Source organism: Eucalyptus grandis, chromosome 7 (assembly GCF_016545825.1).
Source record: "Eucalyptus grandis isolate ANBG69807.140 chromosome 7, ASM1654582v1, whole genome shotgun sequence".
Classification (NCBI taxonomy): domain Eukaryota; kingdom Viridiplantae; phylum Streptophyta; class Magnoliopsida; order Myrtales; family Myrtaceae; genus Eucalyptus; species Eucalyptus grandis.
Window position 1 is genome coordinate 10,190,961 of NC_052618.1, and position 22,604 is coordinate 10,213,564.

Below are 22,604 nucleotides of genomic sequence, written 5' to 3' on the forward strand. Positions count from 1 at the left end.
TTGACGAGTACTTCCATGCATCGACTAGTTTACCTATTAGGTTGATAAAAAGAAATAGGGAGTCCTCAATAATCAACACTTTTTTCATTGATATGTAATCACTTCCTTGAAAAATAATCAATTTATTTTCTTAGCGAACTATATTCTTGTATTACTTTCCCTTAGTCATAAGCAACAAGGAGCCCCATATGACATTTGAAGTATATCAATGGAATGGTACTCATCATATATTGAGTCAAAAGAACAAGAAAAAGAAGGGCCAAAGATTTATTTTTCCTCTCTTATGAACCCTTTCCTTAAACTAAAGACTAGAGCACATCGGAGTGCATGATTGGAAAAACTTTTAATATATAGAAAGTGGAATATTATGTATGAAATTATGAGAGGATTCTCAATTATGATTTTGCCCCCCACTAAACAATTATTATCTCCTCCCAAAACCTTTTGGCTACTGTGCTTTACTTGCATCACCATGAGATCATCCACACGTAATCTTGAGATTTGAGTTCTAGCACCACTAAGCTTGATGCACATGCAAATCGACATGGGCTACCAAATAGGGAAATCAATCATTCACCTTTTTAAAATTTAGGTGAGATATTTCTGACTTCATTAATTTTGCAAAAAATTAATAATTTTAAAAATACTTTTTTTAAAAAAAATAATCATTTATATCGCTTGAAATAACTAATCAATAAAAAATATTTTATTATCAACAACAATGTATGTTTAAATATTTTTGTGGATGATGAAATTTGTGTACGTTCGCTCGTTTTTTAAAAATATTTTTAAAATTATTCACTTTTTATGAAATAAACGCATCATAAGCAATTAAAGTTCTTAGTTGTGACATTTGACACACAATGTAAGGGTTGTCTTTTTAGGCAGGAAGGAAGGAATCACTCACTCCAATAATTGGTCATAAAAAGAGAATGACTTGGTTGGTGGTTCATGTTCATGTGCATGCTCATGCTCATATTCATAAATTGGAGTGGATAGATGCAACTAAGAGTCAAGCGCATTATCATGCTATTAATGATGATGTATGACTCAAACTAGAAAACTTGGATAAGAGAGATCATGTTATGTACTGTTTTCCCACTTTGGTAAGTTGTAAGTGCTCTTTTGTTATATATCCCGTCCCAACATGAGATAATTGTTTAAAAAGTCATAAATTTATTATACGATAGTCAATTCAATCCCAAACTTTTTAATTCGGTTAATTTAATATTAAATCATTTGACGGTTTGTCAATATAGTCCTCCTAGGCAAAACTTGACTGAGAATTGTTAATGTAAATATTGGCCATTTTACATGGTACGGTTGACACTAATATAGACAAATTTACAATTTTTTAATTTTTTTTAATTTTTCTTTTTTTTCCTTTTTTCTTTCCTTTTTCTTTTTTTCTTTTTTTTTCTTTTTTTTTACTTTTTTCCTCTTTCTTTTTTATTTTTTATTTTTTTTCCTTTTTCTTTTTTTATATTTTTTTCCTCTTTCACTCCGCCGGTCTAGGGCCTTAGTGATGGCAAACGGAGCAAAAAGGAAAATAAAAAGAAAAAAAAAAAAAAAATCCAAAAATTTCTTTTTAAAATTGTACAAAAATTGTTGCTGGCATGGACAAGACCACGGCTTAGTATGGCCAGTATTTGCGTTAGTGATTTTTGGGCGGATGATTATATTGACAAATTATCGAAAGCTTTAGAATAAAATTAAATAAATCGAAAATTAGTCGGCACACAATAAGTTTAAGACTATTTGGATAATTTTCCGTTAAATATATGAGTTAAATATGAATGCATGAGCTGAGGGGGTGATGGTGCTTATGTGCTTGGCATCGATAGGAACAATTTAATTCAATCACTACGGTATTAACCTCCAATGTATCAACCATATTTAGGCAATGATTTTGGTCAAAAGATAAGAAGCGATAAGAGTCCCAAGAAAACAGAGCCCACAAGACCATTCACTTTCTCATAATTATGGTCAATGAGCTTTGGCATCACGACATCCCTTTTAACATCTCGTTTACTCTCATGTAAAATATATATTATATATGTCAAAATGACGAATGGATTGCGCTGCTTCGAGGCTACTAAAGCTTGTGGGACACCTCTCACATCGAAATTAGCAAATTTCTTCAAATTAATTGTCTTCTATCATGGTCCAATCACACGAGGTTATAATGGAGGTAAAACGCCTTTCTTACGAAAGCAACTCCTTCAAGAAAATTACCACGCTGTAGATTTGCTGACCGCAGCCTCATGTGAGCATGACGCAGAGATTCACTACTTCAGGAAGTTGCAAGGGAATCCACTTTTACTGCTGACCCTTTATGCCTCGCCAATTGGCCAATCAATCACGGGGCAGCCGCCAACTTTGACTTGGAGTCAACCCGTTGGTTGCAATTAATTCCATTTTAACGGCTGATGATAATTGAATGTCATGTTAGTAATTTGGAATGGTTGTTGATTGAAAGAATTATATTGGAATTTTGTGAAAATGTTTAGAGATATATTAATAAAATCAAAAAGTTTTCATATGACAGATTTATAACTGACCGAATGATCATCTCAATATAAGTATATTACTAATGCATTCTATTGTAGTGAAGATGATGTATAGTCTTATAAATTAGCCATTGGAAATTAATCCCTCCGAAAAATGAAATTGCAAGTAATAAAATTAGTGCACTCAACCCTCTAGTGAATCACTAGGCACCTTTTCGCACGTGGGAAGGAAAAGTAGGGACATTTAATTTCAGGTACAGGGTTCAGACTCTCATGCTCTATAAAAAAGCATGGCTAAAGTCTGAAAATAAGTTGAAAGTTGGAGAATGACGAAACAAAAAAGAAAAAGAAAAACAACTGAATTGGAAGTTGCTCGTTCTGATTTAACCAATTATGCGTGCTTATTGCCTTTTGTCAGGCTGCCTGAACATATCGAAAGGTTCAGTTCAATTGGTTCACAGGTCATGCTAGTGCTCCGCAGGCCTCCAAGTTGCCAAGCCTCTATGTTTGTGTCCTAATCTATGAAACTGATTCAAATGCACAGAGCATGTAATTCACGGGACATGGTGCAAGTGTGCCTATTTGTGCCACTAAGGTTCTGTGCTTGAATCATTCAATCATGTGAAAGCTTGAAGCCGGACTCCTTCAGTAACATCACTGCAATGCACAGTGAAGGTTGTTATCTGATCTGCCACCTGGGTCTGCCCACTGACTGACATGGGAGAGGATGGGAGAGGTTCCTTCTTAATCTGGGAATTTCTCTACACTTACATGTAGTATTCCCACTGAGTTCTCAGCCGTCAGAAACTTCAGTAGTCATGCATAAGTGGAACCTTAATGATTTCTATTTTTATCTGACAAGAAAGCACACTTTAATTCAGTAAACCGACTAATGATATGTATTTTTACTTTCATAAATCAGATAAGCCCCAAATCAATACTTCAATGAATGATCAAATCGTACATGAGATTATTTTGATCAGACCGTAGGTGAAATTATTTTGTAGTTGATGTGGGTGGAAATCACTCGATTTTGTGTTTTGCACTTAAGACTTCATCTATATCCATCTATCGAGTGCCGAGTCGTCCATGACCCAAAGTGGGTTTTTTTTTAACATCTTCTAGGACAGTTCTTGCATTCAGATTCATGAACCCATAATTGTCTCAAAGCTAGTGGAGAAAATGCCTAATGCATGAAAAAATAGTAGCTAACAGAAGGCTCTGAATTACTGAGCTGTCCTTTCAGCAAGCTGATTTTCTTGACAATTTTGGGTTGAGAAGTCCTATTCACGATCATGTAATCATGACGAGAAACATATCCACATTGAGCTTGAATCAAATGACTCAATGTCCTACACGTTGTTCACTTAAGCTACAGCACTTACCCAAAATGGAATCTACCGTAGTCAAAACCAAATGTAAAGAAACGTTCTGATCTGAATTGAAGCCACTGGAAACTGAAAAAGGTGCTTTATGAAGGGGTTTGACAAAAGCATCCCACATAGGAAGAAAAATGTGTCTTACGTTGACCTTCTAGGAAACTATCATCACAAGTATTCACTGTCCTAAAAAATAAAACTGATGACATGACAAATACTACTCTCATCGCACCCATCGTTAACCTTTTGGAATTGGCTTAGTAATTAAAGAATGGACATGCCCTGCATCATGCACGAAACTTCAGTTCTCTGCTGCAACGACTACAAAGTGCATAAATTGTTAAGCTTGCCCAGCCAAGGCGAGGCCGAGCCTGGTAAAAAATGTTTCTTAAACTCTAACTTTCCTCACTTAAGATGAAGCTCATCATCATAAACAAAGGAAGCATCATTGCACAAATCTTTTATGAATTACCGTTTCACTTTCAACATGTACAACAAATGTAGAAGTTAGAAAGTGATGCTCTGGGCTTAATGAAATTGCCTGGGTAGCATTTCCTTTCTTTAAAAGGAGTTCTAACCAACAACCTTTGTTTATGGTGTTCTTATCAAGAATCCTTTTCATGCAGATCGTCGCTGCAATAGCTTTGAATAAAAAAACTCGGTAGCATTTTTATAGCTATTGATAAAAATCCAAATGACATTTTCAATTCTAAGTTGATAATGACAGCTTACTAACACGTAACCGACCAATTTCATATTGCTATCAGATATTAAGATTTTTCCATTCACAGACAATCAGTCTGGGATTTGGACAACTTATTTCAATGACTTATCAAAATTTGCCCTAATTTTACCTATCGCCCTGCCCTAACATCCTTAAAGCTGCCCATTCATCAGGCAACTGGAAGATGATGGCAGATGAACAAGAAACAAAATCTCATGGTTCTTTCATTTGTTGGGTAATCAGCAACTGCAACTACCTAAAGACCGCACTTCCATATAATAAAGGGGAAAAAGAATCATACAAGCTGGTCATCAGAGAAGAACTGATACCGCTACAATTGTATCTATCCATGTATTTCCCCATAACCTGGACACCAAGATGCGAAAAAAAAAGCCAAGTGCACATATGGAACAAACTACCTTCAACAATTTCATTTTGAGCCAAGAGCAAATGACAACTTGGGCCGCAATTTGTTCTTGCCCAACACTTTCATCTGATTTAGCCGTTGCTCCTCCTCTTCCTGTTTCTTCCTCCGCAAAGCCTCCTCTTTCTGCCTCTGGAGCTTCTCCAGCTCCAAATACCGTTCCTCTTCCCTCCTCTGCTGCTCTAAAGCTTCCTTTCTCTGAGCTTCTTCTACTCTCCTCCTGTTCTCCTCCAGCATCCTTTCTAGTTCCTCTTTCTCTCTTCGCACTTGCTCCTGCAGCCGGGAGATTGTTTAAGCTCCAAGAAAAGTAATAAAATCATTAAGATCAACAGTTACTTTCAGAATGGGCCCTCCAAAGGAAATGAAGCAGAACAGCTTGGATTTCCAAATTATCCTTCTGGCCACAGTTCCTTTGCTATTTATGCAATAACTACAAATTTGGCTCAAAATCTACCAGAGGTTTCAGGAGATCATGTTAGCATATCTTGAAAATGTCGTCTATCAAAGCAAGAAGATTCTAAAAAACATAAGAGCAGACATAACTGCAAGAAAAACAAAGCAAGTAAAAATGAATACAACTCTGATGAGTAATGATACGCTTCTGCATTTTGACTAGGTGATGGCAGTAATTCATCCTCAAATGATCCTAGAGATAGGCTCGGTGATATACAAAAGACAAGTCCAGTGAACTCTACCTCCTTTTGTCTGGCCTGAATAAGGCCAATTTCCTTTTCTTTTTCAAGCTGTGCTGCAACTTCATCATGAAGCCTTCTCCGGCCTTCCTCCAACCTTCTTTGTACCTCTAGTTGGATCTCAGCAGAGCTCAAGCTCTCTTCCACTTTCTTCTGGATAGCTTCCTCTACCCTCTTAGCAGTTTCCTCTTCGATTAATTTCAATTCTGCCTCGCGCTGACGCCTATAAAGAAAGAGAAAAGTCAACCAGGAAAAATGAACACCCACCAAGAGCAGAATGATGTGACGAAAAGCTCAAACGAGGAAAAAAATAACCAAATTGGTTTTCCCACATTCCATGCTTCTTTCCTCATTTTATTAACTCAACTATTTCCAATCTGCAATAAAAGTGCAAGCTCACCATTATGACGGCAAAGGCACAACAACGCATGCTTATGTTTTAAAGCATACCTCTAATTGATTCCAGATCCAAATAAATGAGATTCAAAACTGGAACAGTAGATAAACGAAGCACCCATCAAATACTAAGAACTTGACTTAATAGCAGTATCTTCCTCCAGAAAATCCTGTGGAGAATGTCAAGTAACATGCCGCAGTTTTAATCCTACTCAGTGAAATTCTTCAGAACCTGCACTAAAATACATTTTAGAGGAAAGATCTGCGGAGGCCTACATTGACACATTCTTCTGCTTTGCCACAAAAGGCACCAATAGATAGATGGCTAGAATTCGTAACTCCATAGTGAAAAGAACCGTTAGGGAAAATCCTAAGCTCCATCACAACACAGCAGAAACATGACAGGCGAGATGACTGAATTAGAAACCACCTACAATCCCCATGAAGCAAAGCATATGTAACGAATGTTCATACACTCCGTTCTCAGTCTACACTTTTGCTATTCGCTTGTGGCTCCCACTGAGCATCCAATGCTCAATACGCACAGCAATGGAGAACTATTTCAGACGGCTAAATTGCTTTAAAAAGATAAAAGTAATGACGATTGACAAGTCATCTCATTAAATCAGTATGAAAACACAGTAAGACATCTAAATCAAGATCTTGTCAAATCACTGACTCAAAAATTAATCGCAGGCTAAACAGAGCAGATAGCAGACTGCTACTCAAATAATGTGATGACCACCACAAAGTGGAATAACTGAATGAAACTTTGTTTAACAATCATATGCACACAATCCATGTCAACTTAAACAAACAATAAATCCAGGAAACATGATGGGATAGAGTGACGAGAACAGATAGCAATTAAACAATCAAGCAACTGTGCCTTATTAACTACCCTTTTCTGATTAACAAACCCCTCCTATCTTTATAGGACTGGATGATTTGATGATTGTAATAGTGTAAACCTAGTGCATGAACTTCGTTTTCTATTTCCAGATCACAATTGATGTTAATGCCATTTGAAATCTCCCATATACCAGAAGAATATGAACCCCACTACTAAGAGCTTCACTAAAGCAAGCATCAGTGCCATATGCATTACGTGCGAACTGGCCGTTTCCTCATTAGCTTAAGCTGTCAGAAAATGCGTCCACAATGTATTTACCATGTATTGTAACATTGTAAGTTGACACTTGTACATGAGAACAGCTAACTTGATGCATATACATCAATCATTAATCAAGGAACAAACAAGAGTAATAGATATAATCGCTCAAGAGAGAGTACCGAGCATATCAAACATATATTGCCTTGTGAATTAACCATTCATCCCAAAAATTCATATTAAAGTGTCTACAATGCATATCAAGCATACAATGCTTTGCGTATCAATTATAGAATCCCCAGAAATAACCTCATAATTGTCACCAACTCATAGTCAATGCAGTGATCATGCTTTCAACTCCTTTCTTATGGAAGAACTCATGCCCTAAGGCCCGCTCATAATACTACTACATAACTAATTCAGGAGAGAGAAAATTTTGGTTGTTCTTTAATGTACATGTTCTTTTGTCCCCATAAAGAATGTCTTCTCCCACATAATAATACATTAGAATGCACTTTCTTGATGTCTCTCGAATTTGAACACTGAAAAGTGACAATGAACTAAGGCATGATCAGCACCAACTCAAGAATAAATTATCAACTCTTAAATTATGTAAAATTAGTCAAAATTGGATGAGCTGGCACTCAACAGCATTCCGATGAAAAGTTAAATTCAAGATACTTTCTTAGCAATGTACAAATGCAAATACCTCTAGTTCTTGTGCTTCTAGTTCTTCACAGACAAATCTTCCATAAAATTAAGTCCTCAAACAATTCCGTTAATAAAAATAAAGAAAAAAAGATCCATCAATGAGAAATAACCATAACGAATTCCCAACGAAATAAAAAAACACTTGTTCTAAACATGGCTCATATACGTATGAAATAGAAAAATCCAAGTCCAAGCCATTCTTCCCCTACTGTATGATTAGGAAATGATATATAAAGCTCTCCCAAGAAATAGCATATTCTAACAAACAAATCCTTCAATTCCACCACACCAACCTCCCTCCCCCTTAAAAAAAAAAACAAAAAAAAAAAAAAAACAACTCTCATCCAGTTGGATAAAAAGATCAAAAGGGAAAGACCTAGCAAAATGAAAAGAAAGAAACAGAGGGGAAAATCAGAATTAGAACACAGCAGAGAAACATAACTTGACTCAGATCTACCTTTTCCTCTCTTCTTCTTCCTTTCTCAATTTCTCAACGGCACTTTTGCGCTCCACAGACCCAAGGCTTGGACTAGAAGAGCTATGAGTAGGAGCCAATGAGGGACTTCTACTCTTTTGCCTTCTGTAGCGCTTTGGGGTAGGGGAGCGGCTTTTGTGACGCCTCACTGTTGGAGAACAACTCTTGCGTCGCCGCAGAGATATAGAACGACTTTTCCTTCTGTATATTGCAATAGAAACTATTCAGCAGGTAATACAAGATTACACATTAAATATTCTCATGCATATCAAGTCAGCACCAAGAGACAATAAGCAGGAAACGTTTACAGTTACCTCAGATACTGTTAAGAAGCTCCATCTTTTATCACATGAAGCTAAAGTCAGAATCGAGCAACAAAAGCACACTGACCAGCATTCATAACCTGCCGACCTCCCACAAGATAGGATCAAATTGAATTTCCTTAATATCACGAGGAATGCTATGCGTCATCTTGTTTTCATTACACTGTCTATTGAAGCCCTGATGTCTATCTAAGCTTCCTGTTGATTTTCAGTGTAGAAGCTCCCAAAACCAAATACCCACCAGCCAGATCATGAACATTCACCAAATTCTTTTGTACTCTTTAAAGACTCAGCTTGGTCATCGGGAAGTAGGTATGGACCAGGTAGAGTTTCGAAGCCCATACAGAGAGAAGTCGCAACTTAAACCCAAGCAGCCAAAATTTAATAGTCAAGCAAGACTTGAATATCAAGTTTGCGTCTGCTCAAAAACTATGCCCACCAAATTGCACAATCAAGTGGCATAAACTCACTCATGCAGTAAGTTACATGCCGAAAATTTCTAAGGACTGCATCTTCATATCAAACCTTTTTCATGTTTTCACTAGAACATCGAGTCATGTAACGACTCTTACCTGACAATATGCATCAAATTTTTCATACTGCAATGCCTCAGCTTACATCTGATAATAAAATGATACTCACATAACATCTACTTTAACATCTCGTAGCATCAAGCATCCTTCACATTCGGAGCTAAACCACATTCAGCAGAAATATGGGTGAAACAGCAACATCCATAGAGGAAGGATGTGCCTCGCGCAGGCCAAATTGACGTCTTTGCATTTCATTTCAGCAAGAGTTACACAAAAGCCGCTTTCTTTCTTACAACTGTTAAAATTAAATTACGCCAAGATATAAACGGGATCACCTGCTATAGGAATAAGATGAATAGGGAGAGCGGCTTCTGTCTCTTCGACTCCTGTGGCTATACCTATGCCCCAAAGGAGAAGGTGAACGCCTTCGCCTATATGAAGGTGAACGAGACCTTGATATATCGCGAGGCATCTCCACCAATCTTAGCTTCACAAGAAATCAACCCAATATGAAGTTTCCTCTATTAAAGCTCAATAAAGAAACGGCTCTCTCCTGCAATGTCAAAGCAGTTGAAATTTATTTATCAAAGACAATAAATGTCAAAATAGTTCAATTCAGTAAGTGAACAGTTTGCTTCATTGAGAAGTGAATCCACAAGACAAAGATACAGGTTCCAGCCTATTTGCCCACACACCGAAGAAATTCATCAGCAGCAACCACGAAAGTGCAGGTGACTCCAAAACCTTTCCATTTTTAACTAGTGGGTGACAAAAACCCTCCAAAAGTTTCTCATTGACACTTGAAAATCGATGCCAAGACATCATTTTGCGCACGAATTAGGGCATTGAAGGAGCTAATTTAGCTCCAACCATACAAAACCATGTAGCAAACAACATAGGCAAAAAAAACACCACCACAATCATTCTCTTCCAGAAAAAAATCTCTTGGCTCACGGAAAAGCACAAAACAGCTCAAACATCTCCAATCACCATCTAATCAGCATCTTGCCTCAAAACCAACGATACCCAAATTCACGCACGTCACTGCACTCCCGAAAGGTGGAGACTTTAACGAATTGGACAATCGAACAACAAAATCAACACCAACCCAGATCAATCCAGAACCGAAAAAATCAAAGTCCAACGACAAAGAACGACGAGCACGATCATCGCACAACACGGCCGTCGAGGTCATCCCGCGCGATTGCAGGATGAGGTCACCAATTCGACCTAACAAAATTACCAGTCGCGACAACGAGGAAGATCCAGCGGCGGCCGATCGTCTCATGTAGAATCCCAGAGAGAGAGAGAGAGAGAAGAGAGAGAAGAGAGAGAAAGAAGAGAGAGAAGGAAGAGCTGCAAGAGGAACGGATTGACCTACGAAGAATCAGAGCATGCAATGCAGAGAGAGAGAGAGAGAGAGAGAGAGAGTTTGGGGCTTTTTTGGAGGTCACAGGTTAACCCCTGAAAGAATCCAGGGAGGGGCGGCTGAAATCCTTTGATCGAACCGGTTCGCTACTGAACCGGTTTAGTCATAGCTTTTCGAACCGGCCGTCCCGGTTTTCAGAAATTTTATTATATCTACAACCATGTTTGGTGAATTGAGGTAATTAGATCGAGATTTTTTTGGCATATGAAATATATTTAGAAATCGCATATCAATGTAAATGATATTATTCTTGACATCGGTATCTCCCAACTCCAAGAGAGATAAACATAAAAATAAAAATCCGACTAATTTTCAAATTTTCATGTTAATTGTTAAAAACGAGTTATCAAAAGACAATCTTGTGCCCGGATTGTTAGGCCACGTCAAAAGCACGCCAGCCAAAAGAAGTGCAATCTAGATCTTTAACAGAAGTTTGTAGGAATAGACTGACAACATCTCTTTAGGCCCTTATCGTCCTCTCAATCTCTAAAAGACATCAAAACCATCATTACAATTCAACTGAAGAAATAGCACATGTTGTGACATAGAGCTTGCATGTGCACTAGGCATGGTCTATCTTTATTGAGACAAAATCTTTCACAAAAACCACCTTTGATATGATAATGATATTTAAACACACAACCCTTCAATTAATAAGAGAGATAAGTGCAATAGAAACCTTAAAACTTATCGAGAAAATGGAATTTTGAAAGTTTTGAAATTCCATTATACTTTTGTGACAAATTTTGAAAGTTTTAAGATTTGAATGCACTTTCGTAATAGGTTTTAGAACTGATTGTACTTTTTAAAATCTTTAAGAATCAATTGTACTTTCATGACAAAATTTTGGAACTTTCAATGTACTTATCTCTTAATAAGAAATACCACATCTATGTAGTTTGCAGCTTTGGAAAAAAAAAAAAAACATTATTCGATGTCGTTCAACATCATAAAACAATGAAGGGACTGCACAATAGACCTAATATTTATAGTCATCATTAACCAAGCTAAGAAACCATTATGCATTTCAACTCACATAATAAAGTTATGTACATCGATCCATCCTAAATTTTTCCAAACCATTTAAGTTATTGCTATTAACGAGGTTATTAAGATAATCTAAGCAAGCTTGGTTTATAACAAATGTGTGATACTTCAGCATATGCTTATGGTGGTGCCTTTCAGTAGTAGGGTACACCATAATCATACATGTCATGTAGTTTTTTTTTTTGTGATCCGGAAACCCTATACAGCTGATAGCCGGCGAGAAAAAATGCTATGAATTTCTTTTTTATTATCATGTAGTTTTATCTCTTCTAACATCAAAATGCTATGAATTTTCTTTTTATTATCATGATCCATATCTACAAGACAAAAAAAGGGGGACATTAGGCGAGTGTAGACTCCTAGATTTAGATGATGGCAAAATCATTCAAAGCCCCACTACATATCCTTCTCAAACCAACGAAGCTATTTGAAGAGATAATAATATGAGCCTAAAATTGAAATGGGAAAATTCTCACAAGTTCACGCTAAATTAATTCATTTTTATTGCTGGAAATGCACAAATAAAAAGTATTGCCAACCCTTTCTCACAAATTTTGCCACTAAAAAACCCGAAATTGCATAACGAAAATGGTAAAAATCTTTATTGATTCATTGCTAAAGAACCTAGAAATGCACAAATAACTTCTAGCAATCAATCCATAATTATTGCCAAGTCTTTCTCACCTCTCTCAATCCAAAGAAAATGAACTCTCAATACCAACTAAGGTGTACAATCTAAACCTTAAAAGGCAAAGAGCTTATTGCAGCATCTCGAAACCACACAATCGACCACAACAAGAAAGGTAAACGGCCTACGGCGGCATCGACAAGATAGATTAGCTAAAAAATAACGAATCTAGTGAGAGAGAAAAAGCGTGATTGTTCACCTCTGCGCTCGAGCCCCTCGCCACTTTGGTGAACCTTCGACATGAGCTATTGGAGAGGCGGACCAAAGAAATGGAGGAGAAAGTGAGAATAGGGTTTTTGAGAAAATAGCTTTTATACCATAAAAATAAGAAATCTTATCTACCTTTATTTCATTCTTACATACGATATTTTCATCCACGTTGGATACCACTTTTGTTCGGCCTTATCCTACCTTGTATCGCAACCAAACATGGGATCTTGCCTTAATTCCAATCACCAAACATCGCCTTTAGTTCTAACTTTTTTCGCATGTATTTAAGTCCTAATACCTTCATACTTATGCATTTTTGTGGAAATCACTTAAAGTTTGTCAATTTTTTTTGATTTCACGTTTGGTTTCACGTTAAACACGATGATGGAGGCTATTCGAACATGAAACGACATTGTTCGAATAGTGCCATGTATTTGACACATAAAAGAATAGTGCCACGTCAAAAAAATTTAAAAAAAAGATTAAAATTCAAAATAAATTGAAGACTAAAAAGGAAAAAAAAAAAACTTGCAAGTGTTTTTTTTTTTTTTTTTTGGGAGCAACCTCTCTCAGACATCACCACGCTTCGCTCCAACAATGGCGTGCCCTTGCATATACTACTGAGAAGGGTGTTGTCGGTGGCCTGTGAGGCGCCCTCCATTCTCATCTGCGCAAATTAGGTGGGGGTGGCCCTCCTCGACACAAAGTGGGTAAATTACCAAAAGTCTTGAATTTATTGTAATTATATCGAGGGCCGTCCATTTTGATCTCGCTCAAATGAGAAATCATGATAATTTTTAATGATATTTTATGTTTTAAATTTTTATTAATTTTTTTCTAAATGTCTTTTTCCTCTTCTCCCTTCTTTAGCTTTTCCAATGGAAAAAAGCTAAAGAAGGAAGGATAAAATTTATAATAAATTTTTCAAAAACGGAACAATAAAATTTTTTCCTTTTCTAAAGAAGGAAGAAGGGAAAAAGAATAAGAAACAAAAAAGGAAATAAATTTTTTTAAAAAAAATATGCAAAATATAAAATATTATTAAAATTTTCTTTGTCAATTTCAATCTAGTCAAAATTGGTCTGATAGACTTGACATAATTGCAAAATGTTTGAGATTTTGGCAAAAAATTATAACTAAATTAGCATAATTATAATAGATTTAAACTTTTTGGTAATTTTCCCGACACAAAGTGGTCGGTCGTGATAGCGTTCCTTGAGCACAACCCCTCCCTCAAGACCCCTATCTCTTTCGTCTTTCTATGTTTTCCTTAATGTTTACAAAAAATTAAGAAACATTGATTAAAAAAATGCCACGTAGATTTCTCGTCTACTTGAAATTAATATGGCTAAGTTAAGGATTGAAATGTCAAACCTGAACAAGTTTAGGATTCAAGTGTTGGTTCGACATAAATTTAGAACTGCCGTTGTCATTATCCCTTTCTATTTTATCTTAACCGGCAATTTTCATACTAGCATTTTTTTTTTGGGTCGAAAAGGCAAATATATTAATTAGAAAAGGAAGTACAACCCGATACTAGGGCATCATTACAGATTAAGTTGGACATTGCTAGCGGAGGGTAGAGATGTGACATCCCAAATTTTTGATTCTGTTTTCAATTAAATGAGACGGACTTTTCATCGATGCGCTTATAGTTCAATTCTCCGAGCTGATTACTCACGAGATAACTAGTCTATCGTGAAGCCGTTAAGGAATTTAAATGCAATAGGCTTGAGAATCTGATCATGAATCGACTGCTCGACCGTATAAATTTGCAAGGATCATTACGACACCGTCGTAATCGAAATCGAGAGATCGGTAATAGGTCGATTCGACTAAGATATGTAATTAGAGTGTGGGTGATTTCACCTGATTTCGCATCCTCGTCGACCGGCACCGAACCGATTATTCCGTCGTTTTGGGTACCCCGTGTCCGTATTTGAAACCTCGAGATTTTCACGACAATCGAGAGTCGTCAATGTGTCGAAAATTATGTCGTGGCTTGAAAATAATCAACCACGGGTCAATTGCACTGAAAATTTCCTAAAAGCTATCCGGTAGATTAGGACGCGCTCAAATCGCGTCAGAGTGAAATTAACTGTGATTTTAAGCCCGGATTCGAAATTGAAGGTTCCGCATGTCACAATTCATTTTAGGAACGTTGACTCATATTTAGAGGATTTTTCTATAAACCGAGATTTTTGGCGGAAAAGCAAAGTAAGGCCGTTTTTGTTCGGGATTGTCAGAGGGCCGTTTTGAATCGAATATTCGGGATGCAAGTTGGATCATTTGGCGGAAATGTCATGAGAAGGCGAGGACACATGGACCGATTTATTTGAACTTCAATTGAGCTTCAATTGATTGGAATTAAGAGAGAATTGAATGGATTGAATGGGGAATGTCCAAAATTCGTAGCTCCCATGGCACACCACATTTTGCACCTATTGCCAAGCTTGTAGAGGAAGATTGGAGGAGAGAGAGTGGCTGAGGTCATGTGGTGTCATGGTGGGCAAAGCCAATGAGAAGATGGCAAGTGTTGAGTTCTAGAGAGCCCAAGGAGACCCCCACTCTTCAGCCTTCTTCTTCCCCTTAATCCAAGGCTTTCTCCATTGTTGTTGTCCATCTTGAACTTCAAAGAACCAGAGGAGATCAGCCTCGCCTGCCCAAGACCGTCGCTTGCCCGCCGGACCCCTTTTTCCCCTTGTTTTCCCCTCGTTCCGTTTACTCTCAGTCGACCTTTCACCAAAGATCCGAGTAAAAAGTTAACTTCCCGGTTGAATCAATGAACGAGCCACCCATCGCGGCGAAGACGACATCCAGCCCGTTCCGGAGCACCTCATCGCTTGCCGGAACGATTCTCCGGTAATCCCGTACGGCCGCCCGAAGTCGCCACTCGCCGGACCGTCTGGACCTGCCTGGTTCCGCCTGTTTCGCCTGTTTCGCGGTTTTCAGCCATTTTCTCCCCATTTCTACCCTATCTCTACCCATACCAACCACCAGCAAGATCCCTTTGACCCCAGAGCCGCCGGTTGCCAACCACCCTCACGGAGCTTCGATCGGCCCGTTTGGCCTTTGAAGTTCTTTGGTTTCTTCTTTCTTGATTGATCCGGATCGGCGTAAGACAAAGAAGGTTTGGAGACTTCGTGGCCCGTTTTCAAGCCCTTCTTGGCCTCCGTTGGTGTCGCCGCTTTGGGGTTTATCGACCGCCTTGGTGTCGTGGTCACCGTAAACTCACCGGCGCGCAAAACCGGTGAGTTTATTCTCTAAACCTCGCTTAGCAAGTTAATCATGCTTAAGGGGTGTTTAGATTAGTCTAATTAGGTTTAGGTGGTTAGATTAGATTATTTTAATGTAAATTAGATTAGTTGTATGATTAGTTTAATGGATGTTTAATTAGGGCTAATTGTATGTTTAAATTAGTGTAATCTAATTTAAGCCTTAATTAATTATTTTTAATTAAATAATTATTTCGAATTTTTAAATATTATTTTATTATTTTATATTATTATAATATAATACTTAATTATTTAATTTTCGGAATTAAATTTAATTATTTAATAATTTCTAAAATTTTGCCGGGATGGCTTGGTCGTTAGAATTTCGCGCTAATCGCAGCAGTGCGGTCAGTTTGTATCAATTGTATGCGTAATTGCGAAATTGAGTGAAAATGATGATTATGGTTAATTATTCCAAAGTGAGGAATTAAATGAAATTGGAGAAGTTTTGGTATTTAACTTGAAAATACCCTGTTAGCTTCTAGCACCGTGATTGGTTTGTATGGCGCTTTGAATCAATTGGATGATTGATTGATTTAATTGAGGTATGGATTGGGTTATTGTTGAATTGATCACTTTGGCGAGCAATTATGATATACATATGTATAAATATTATGGCAAAGCTTACGGTGAGCTATAGTATACTATATTAAATATTGCGGCAGCTTTCCGGTGAGCTATAGTATACCATATTAATATTGCGGCAGCTTCTGGTGAGCTATAGTATACTATATAAATATTGCGGCAGCTTCTGGCGAGCTATTATATTATTTATCAACTACAGCTTTGGAAAGCACATGTCTTATTAACGACTGATTTGATAGACGGTATGGAAAGATAGATAATATGATTGAATTGAATCATTGTGAATGATCGGATTTGGTTGAATTATGAAATGTACTGATGTGCAGGAATGGACTGAGGCAAGGTAAGTCCTCAATCCTCTGTGTGGCTAGAGCACCTTGGGGCTTATTTTCTTCCTAATTGAGTTTTAGAGGGTAGGACTCCCGAGACATCGTCTCATCCCGGTTGTTGGATAATATTTCGGTCCCTAGATGGCGGATCCTCCGGAGCTTTTTGGTAGACCAGTGAGGGTCGCTGAGAGGATTTTTTTGACTTTGCCGATCTCGACTGAAGAGCTGGTGAATGGACCTGTCTAGCTGATCTTATGACAGCTTAGTTTTTGAGGACCGATCTTCTATAGATCTTTTGTAAATAGCCTAGTCCCGTAAATGAACTGGTTTGATATGTATAAAAAGTATGTGGTTGGTTTTGAAAATGTGATCCCGTTTTCTATCTCAATTGAGTTTTGTTTGGGGATTATTTATCTGCTTTCGCATGTGCATAGAAAAAGAATGGATCGGCGACGTGTCCTGGGAAGTCGCTTTTCTATTGACCTCAGTGGGATGTGCGTGTGCTCGAGGTTCGGGGCGTGACAAGAGAACCCAGTTAGAAGGAAGGAGGCCTCTCCCATGGGCCTTCGCGGCCCAGTCAGCTAGGGCATTACAATCTCGTTGACAATGCTGCAGTGAAAGATGAGGAAAACAGAGCATTAGGGATTCGCATTCGGCGAATAGGGCTCGACAGCTCCATGGAGGCGAACGGCGTCGATTCAAGGTGTCAACAAGGATTTGATTGTCGGTTTCAAGCTGCAAGTAAGACTCAGTTTGCCGTTGATTTATGAGGTGCTTTAGCGTTTGTAGAAGAGCTTGTGTTTCTGCTTCAAGTGCGGTTGATGCTGGAACAATGCGAGTAAATCCATCTAGCATCTTACCTGTATGATCTCGAAAGATACTCGCAATCGCACCTGTATGATTAGTGCTAAGAAAAGCAGCATCCATATTGACCTTAATGGTTCCTTGTCTTGGAGGTTGCCATGAATTGGAACGGTTTTGGGGAAGAGGACGGGTTGATGGTGCGATCTGCTGTGAGCTGAGACAAAGTGTGGCCATATGAAGAGCTGTATCGACAAGAAGGTCTGGATTAGTCCGTTGATTGCGAAAAAGGAGCTGGTTTCGAGCCTTCCATATGTGCCGTAACAGAGCTACAGTAGTCTCAAAGTTAGGTATGTTTCCCTTCTGCTCTATCATATATGCAAGCCATTGATCAATACTGATTGTTGATGAATTGGGAAAAGTAATGTTTACTTTCGAGTTACTCCAAATAGTTCTGGTTAATGGACAAAGTAGGAATAGGTGTTCAGTGGTTTCAGGAGTACTTGTTGAGCATAGTTTGCAAAAAGGATTGGGGATAATGCGGCGATGAAACAGATTGTCTTTGGTGGGTAATGCTTTATGGCATAGGGACCATAGGAAAGTGCGGATTTTGGGGGCCGTGTTTGTCTTCCATATCTGTTTCCAGATTTTTGTTTATGGGGGTATAGGAAGTGGAGGTTTGGGGATGTACCTTTGGAGAAGTTGATTGAGTTATGAAATGATAACCGCTTTTAACAGAGTAGTTTCCATTGTGTGTGGTTGTCCAGCAGAGTTTGTCTTTAGTGTTGGTTGTCCATAACTGAATAGTTAGAATCTCATCCACAATTTGAGGTAGAAAAGTCTGATGAAGAAAGGCTACATTCCAGGCATTCTGTTAAGGAAGAATGTAATCCGCAACCAGTTTAGGCTCCTCTCTGTTTGCTGGTCCACCTAGGATGCCAATGTTTAACCATTTATCTTCTCTAGCATTAATAGAAGATCCATTTCAACGGCAGAAGAATGACACAAGTGCCATAACTTGGCACGCCGGACACTTAAGTGCCATAACTTCCAAACGGTACACTTAAGTGCCACTTTTTTTTTCGAGTGGGACACTTAAGTGCCACCTCCGGCGACCCTTGCCGGAAATCCTACGTGGCAATATTTTATTATTATTTTTTGCCTACGTGGCTCGCCGGAGCTCCAAATCAAATAAAAATTAACAAAAATTTTTAAAAAAAGAAAATTTTAAAAATTTTAATTTTAAAAATTTTAAAAAATAAGAAAATTTTTTAAAAAATTAAAATTTAAGAATTTTAAAAAAAAAAAGTTGGGGGAGGTCGAACGGGCGGCCGAGGGCCGAGCCCTCGCCGCCGCCGCCTCGCGTCGCCGCGCCGCCTCCCGCCGTCGCTGGAAGGGCCGGCGACGGAGGAGGGTCGATCGGGTCGCCGGCCCCGGCCGACCGACGACGAGGGCTGCGAGCCTCGCAAATCGCGGCGAGGGCCGGGACCCTCACCCCGGATCCGGGCGAGGGCTCGCGGACCCTCGCCGTCGGCCGGCCGGCCCCGGCCGGGCCCGGCGACCCGGCCGACCCTCCCCCTCCGTCGCCGGCCCTTCCCCGGCGGCGGTGGGGAGGCGGCGAGGCCCGCGACCTCGCCGGATCTAGGCGAGGGTCGCGGCCGTGCCTGGATCTAGGGCGAGGGTCGCGGCCCTCGCCATTTCCTCCCCGTCGCGCGGAAAGGGCCGGCGACGGAGTGGGGAGGGTCGGCGAGGCCCGCGAGCCCTCGCCCGGATCTAGGGCGAGGGTCACGGCCCTCGCCGCACCCGGCGAGGGCTCGCAGCCCTCGCCGTCGGTCGGCCGGGGCGGCGACCCCGGCCGACCCTCCCCCTCCGTCGCCGGCCCTTCCCGGCGACGGGCGGGAGGCGGCGACGACGGGAGGCGGCGGCGGTGAGGGCTTAGCCCTCGGCCACCCGTTCGACCTCCCCACCCTTTTTTTTTTTTTTTTTTTAATTTTTCATTTTCTTAATTTTTTAAAAATTTTAAATTTTTCTTAATTTTTTAAATTTTTGAATACTTTATAATTTAATTAATTTTTATATTATTATTTACACGTAGGCACGAAACCGCGTCGTTTTGCGTTTTCTCGCCACGTCGGCATGCAAAACGACGCCGTTTTGGACTAAACTCGCCGGAAAATTGCCACGTCGCCATTTGGCCGATTTTCGCCGGAGTGGCACTTAAGTGTCCCATTTTACTCCGATGATGGCACTTAAGTGTACCATTTTAAAGTTATGGCACTTAAGTGTCCCGGCGTGCCAAGTTATGGCACTCCAGGTGTCCTCACCTCCATTTCCAACTGACCATTGAAGTCCCTCCATAATAGAATCTTGGCCAAGAAGAATACTCTTCCAACCCCAAGAAGGTCGGTATCCCTGATCAGCTTTCCATAAAGAGGTAGATGGGAAGTATAATGCTTTAAAAACACTGGCTAATAAAGAGGTATTGTTATGGAAAATCCGCAAGGCTTGCTTTCCCAGTAGGGCTTTATTAAAAGATATGAGATCTCTAAAGCCCATTCCTCCTTTTTCCTTGCTATCTGTTAGAAGATCCCAACTTTTCCAGTGAATGCCAGATCTGTTACTGTTGTTTTGCCACCAAAATCGAGCTATTTTCTTTTCAATTGATTTGCAAATAGAAACTGGAATTTTGAATGTCATCATAGCATACCGAGGTAAAGCTTGAACCACAGATTTCAGCAGGATTTCTTTCCCCACTTTGGAAATCAGATGTTCTTTCCAGCCCTCTAGCTTAGAATTAACTCTACTTAATATCCAGGCAAACATATCATTCTTAGAGGAGCCCCAATCAGATGGAAGGCCAAGGTACTTACTAGTTTGAGCCAGCAGAGGAACGCGTAATTCCTGTGCTAAGTTAGTCTTAAGGGGGTGAGGGCAGAATTTGGAAAGGTATAAACCAGACTTGTTCTGATTGATTGCTTGACCTGTAGCTAGGCAATACTGATTTAAAATGCTTGATAAATTCTGACATTCAGTAATAGTTCCATTGAGAAAAAAGATGGCATCATCGGCAAAGAACATATGAGATAAAGTGGGACATCTTCTATTAAAAGTAATATCTCGTAGATTACCCATATCAATTGCTTGTGAGATGAGGGTGGAGAGAAGATTGGCCAAGAGGATAAATAAGTATGGAGAGAGGGGATCTCCTTGTTGGAGTCCCCTAGATGGTTGGAAACAGGATAGTAATTCACCATTGAACTTGACACTGAGAGAAGAAGTAGTTACACATTGCATCAGCCATGTGACCCACCGTTGATGAAATCCCAATCTACAGAGATAAGCTTGTAAAAAGTCTCATTCTACCCTATCAAAAGCTTTCTGCATATCCAATTTAAGAATAGCTTGAAAGTGTTTTTTCCGTTTGCAGATCTTCAGCTGATGAATAACCTCCTGAACAAGGAGGACGTTGTCCTAAATTTGTCTACCCGAAATAAAAGCACTATGTTCTTTAGAAATCAGATGTGGCAGCCAAGGTTTCAATCTATTAATTAACACTTTGGAAATGATCTTGTAAATGAAATTGCACAAGCTGATAGGGCGAAATTGGTCTAACCTTTCTGGATTGGGAATTTTTGGAATTAGAGAGATGGCTATGCAATTAATTTCTGCTGGTAGTTGGCCTGAGATGAAAAAGTTGTGAACTGTTGAAAACATCTTCTGAATAATATCCCAGTAGTTGTGGTAGAATAAACCATTTAAACCATCAAGGCTTGGGGCCGATGTAGCACCTAATTGAAAGGTGGCGAGTTGGACTTCTTTTCGAGTAATATTGGCTGTCAGTGATGAGTTCATTTCTGTTGTGACAATCTGAGGACATTGTGATAGGATAGGTTGAAAATCGCGATGGCCACGGGAGGTGTAAAGCCTATTGAAAAAGGAATGGGTGAGATGCTTCAGCTAATCAATGTCTCGAATTCACTCGTCATGCTCATTCTTCAATATGCTGATGTGATTTCTTTTCCTTCGTTGAATTGTGGTTGCATGAAAAAAGCGAGTGTTTCTGTCTCCCCATCGCATCCATTTAATACAGGAACGCATTCCCCAATATTGTTCTTCCTTAGACCAGCATTTCTGAATTTGATCTTTCAGAGCTCGAACTTCATGTGTATCATAATTTCCTGTAGGTTGATTAGTATATTGCTGAAGTTGCTGCTTAAGAAGAGCAATTTGGGTATGGTTCGCAGAAAAGGTAGATCTGCTCCACTTTGTTAGAGCCCTTGTTGTCGCCCTAATCTTATGGGATATGGAAGATTCACTGAGAGATGGAGCAGACCAGGCATCCCCTACAACTCGTTGACAATCCTCATGCTCAAGCCAGAAAGATTTGAAGGTAAACCTTCTTGCTCCCCTTCCTGATTTTATATGAGTGGATAAAAGAAGCAGACTGTGGTCTGACCCTATGGCAGGGAAAGCCACAACCTCTGCTGTTGGATATGTTAAGCGCCAGTCAATAGTGCATAGAGCTCGGTCAAGTCTTTCTTTCACTAACTCCTGACCACTTCGATTATTGTTCCAAGTATAGGCGCAACCTTTAGTTTCTAAGTCCATCAAGGAACAATCTTGTAACAAATCCCGAAATGATTGTATTCGATAAGGTTCAGTAGGTGTTTTACTCACATTTTCCCAGTGATGCAAAACTTCGTTAAAGTCTCCTAGACACACCCAAGGTTGAGTGTGGGAGTATGAGAGTTGTCTCAATTTAGCCCAAAATAGTTGTCTGTGATGATAAATAGGAGGAGCATGCAAAACAGTAAGACACATAGTAGAAACACCTTTATTATCGGAACAGACAGTGTCAATAAAGTGAGAGGAGTGGGTTAAGACAAGAAGTGAAATATGGTCTTGCCAAAAAAGGACCATCCCTCCAGCCATGCCCTGGGGGTTAACCAAAAAACGATTGCT

The 22,604-nt window shown here is 39.3% G+C and overlaps 1 protein-coding gene across 5 annotated transcripts; it reads right to left on the reverse strand.

Annotated features, from left to right (window-relative positions):
- Positions 1–4,814: 4,814 nt before the first annotated feature.
- LOC104452705 (uncharacterized protein At1g10890) lies at positions 4,815–10,730 on the reverse strand. 5 transcript variants are annotated; one of them, XM_010067174.3, is made up of 5 exons: positions 10,522–10,730; positions 9,614–9,831; positions 8,405–8,623; positions 5,733–5,952; positions 4,815–5,310 (listed from the first exon to the last, which is right to left on the reverse strand). In XM_010067174.3, the coding sequence occupies exons 2-5, from the start codon at positions 9,748–9,750 to the stop codon at positions 5,044–5,046; spliced, it is 843 nt and encodes a 280-aa protein (XP_010065476.2). In that variant the 5' UTR covers positions 9,751–9,831; positions 10,522–10,730; the 3' UTR covers positions 4,815–5,043. The 5 variants fall into 5 exon arrangements, 3 of the variants coding, with proteins under 3 accessions (XP_010065476.2, XP_010065478.2, XP_010065477.2); XM_010067176.3 differs by having other exon boundaries at positions 10,656–10,679; XM_010067175.3 differs by lacking the exon at positions 10,522–10,730 and adding an exon at positions 10,387–10,490.
- Positions 10,731–22,604: the final 11,874 nt, after the last annotated feature.

What these genes read in the sequence shown, in the direction of transcription:
- LOC104452705 (XM_010067174.3), bottom strand. Translation starts at nt 9,750, where the DNA reads ATGCCTCGCGATATATCAAGGTCTCGTTCACCTTCATATAGGCGAAGG. An exon ending in TCATCTTATTCCTATAGCAG is followed by an intron (nt 8,624 to 9,613) that starts GTGATCCCGTTT and finishes TGCAATATACAG; the next exon opens with AAGGAAAAGTCGTTCTATAT. An exon ending in TTCAGGCCAGACAAAAGGAG is followed by an intron (nt 5,311 to 5,732) that starts GTAGAGTTCACT and finishes TCCCGGCTGCAG; the next exon opens with GAGCAAGTGCGAAGAGAGAA.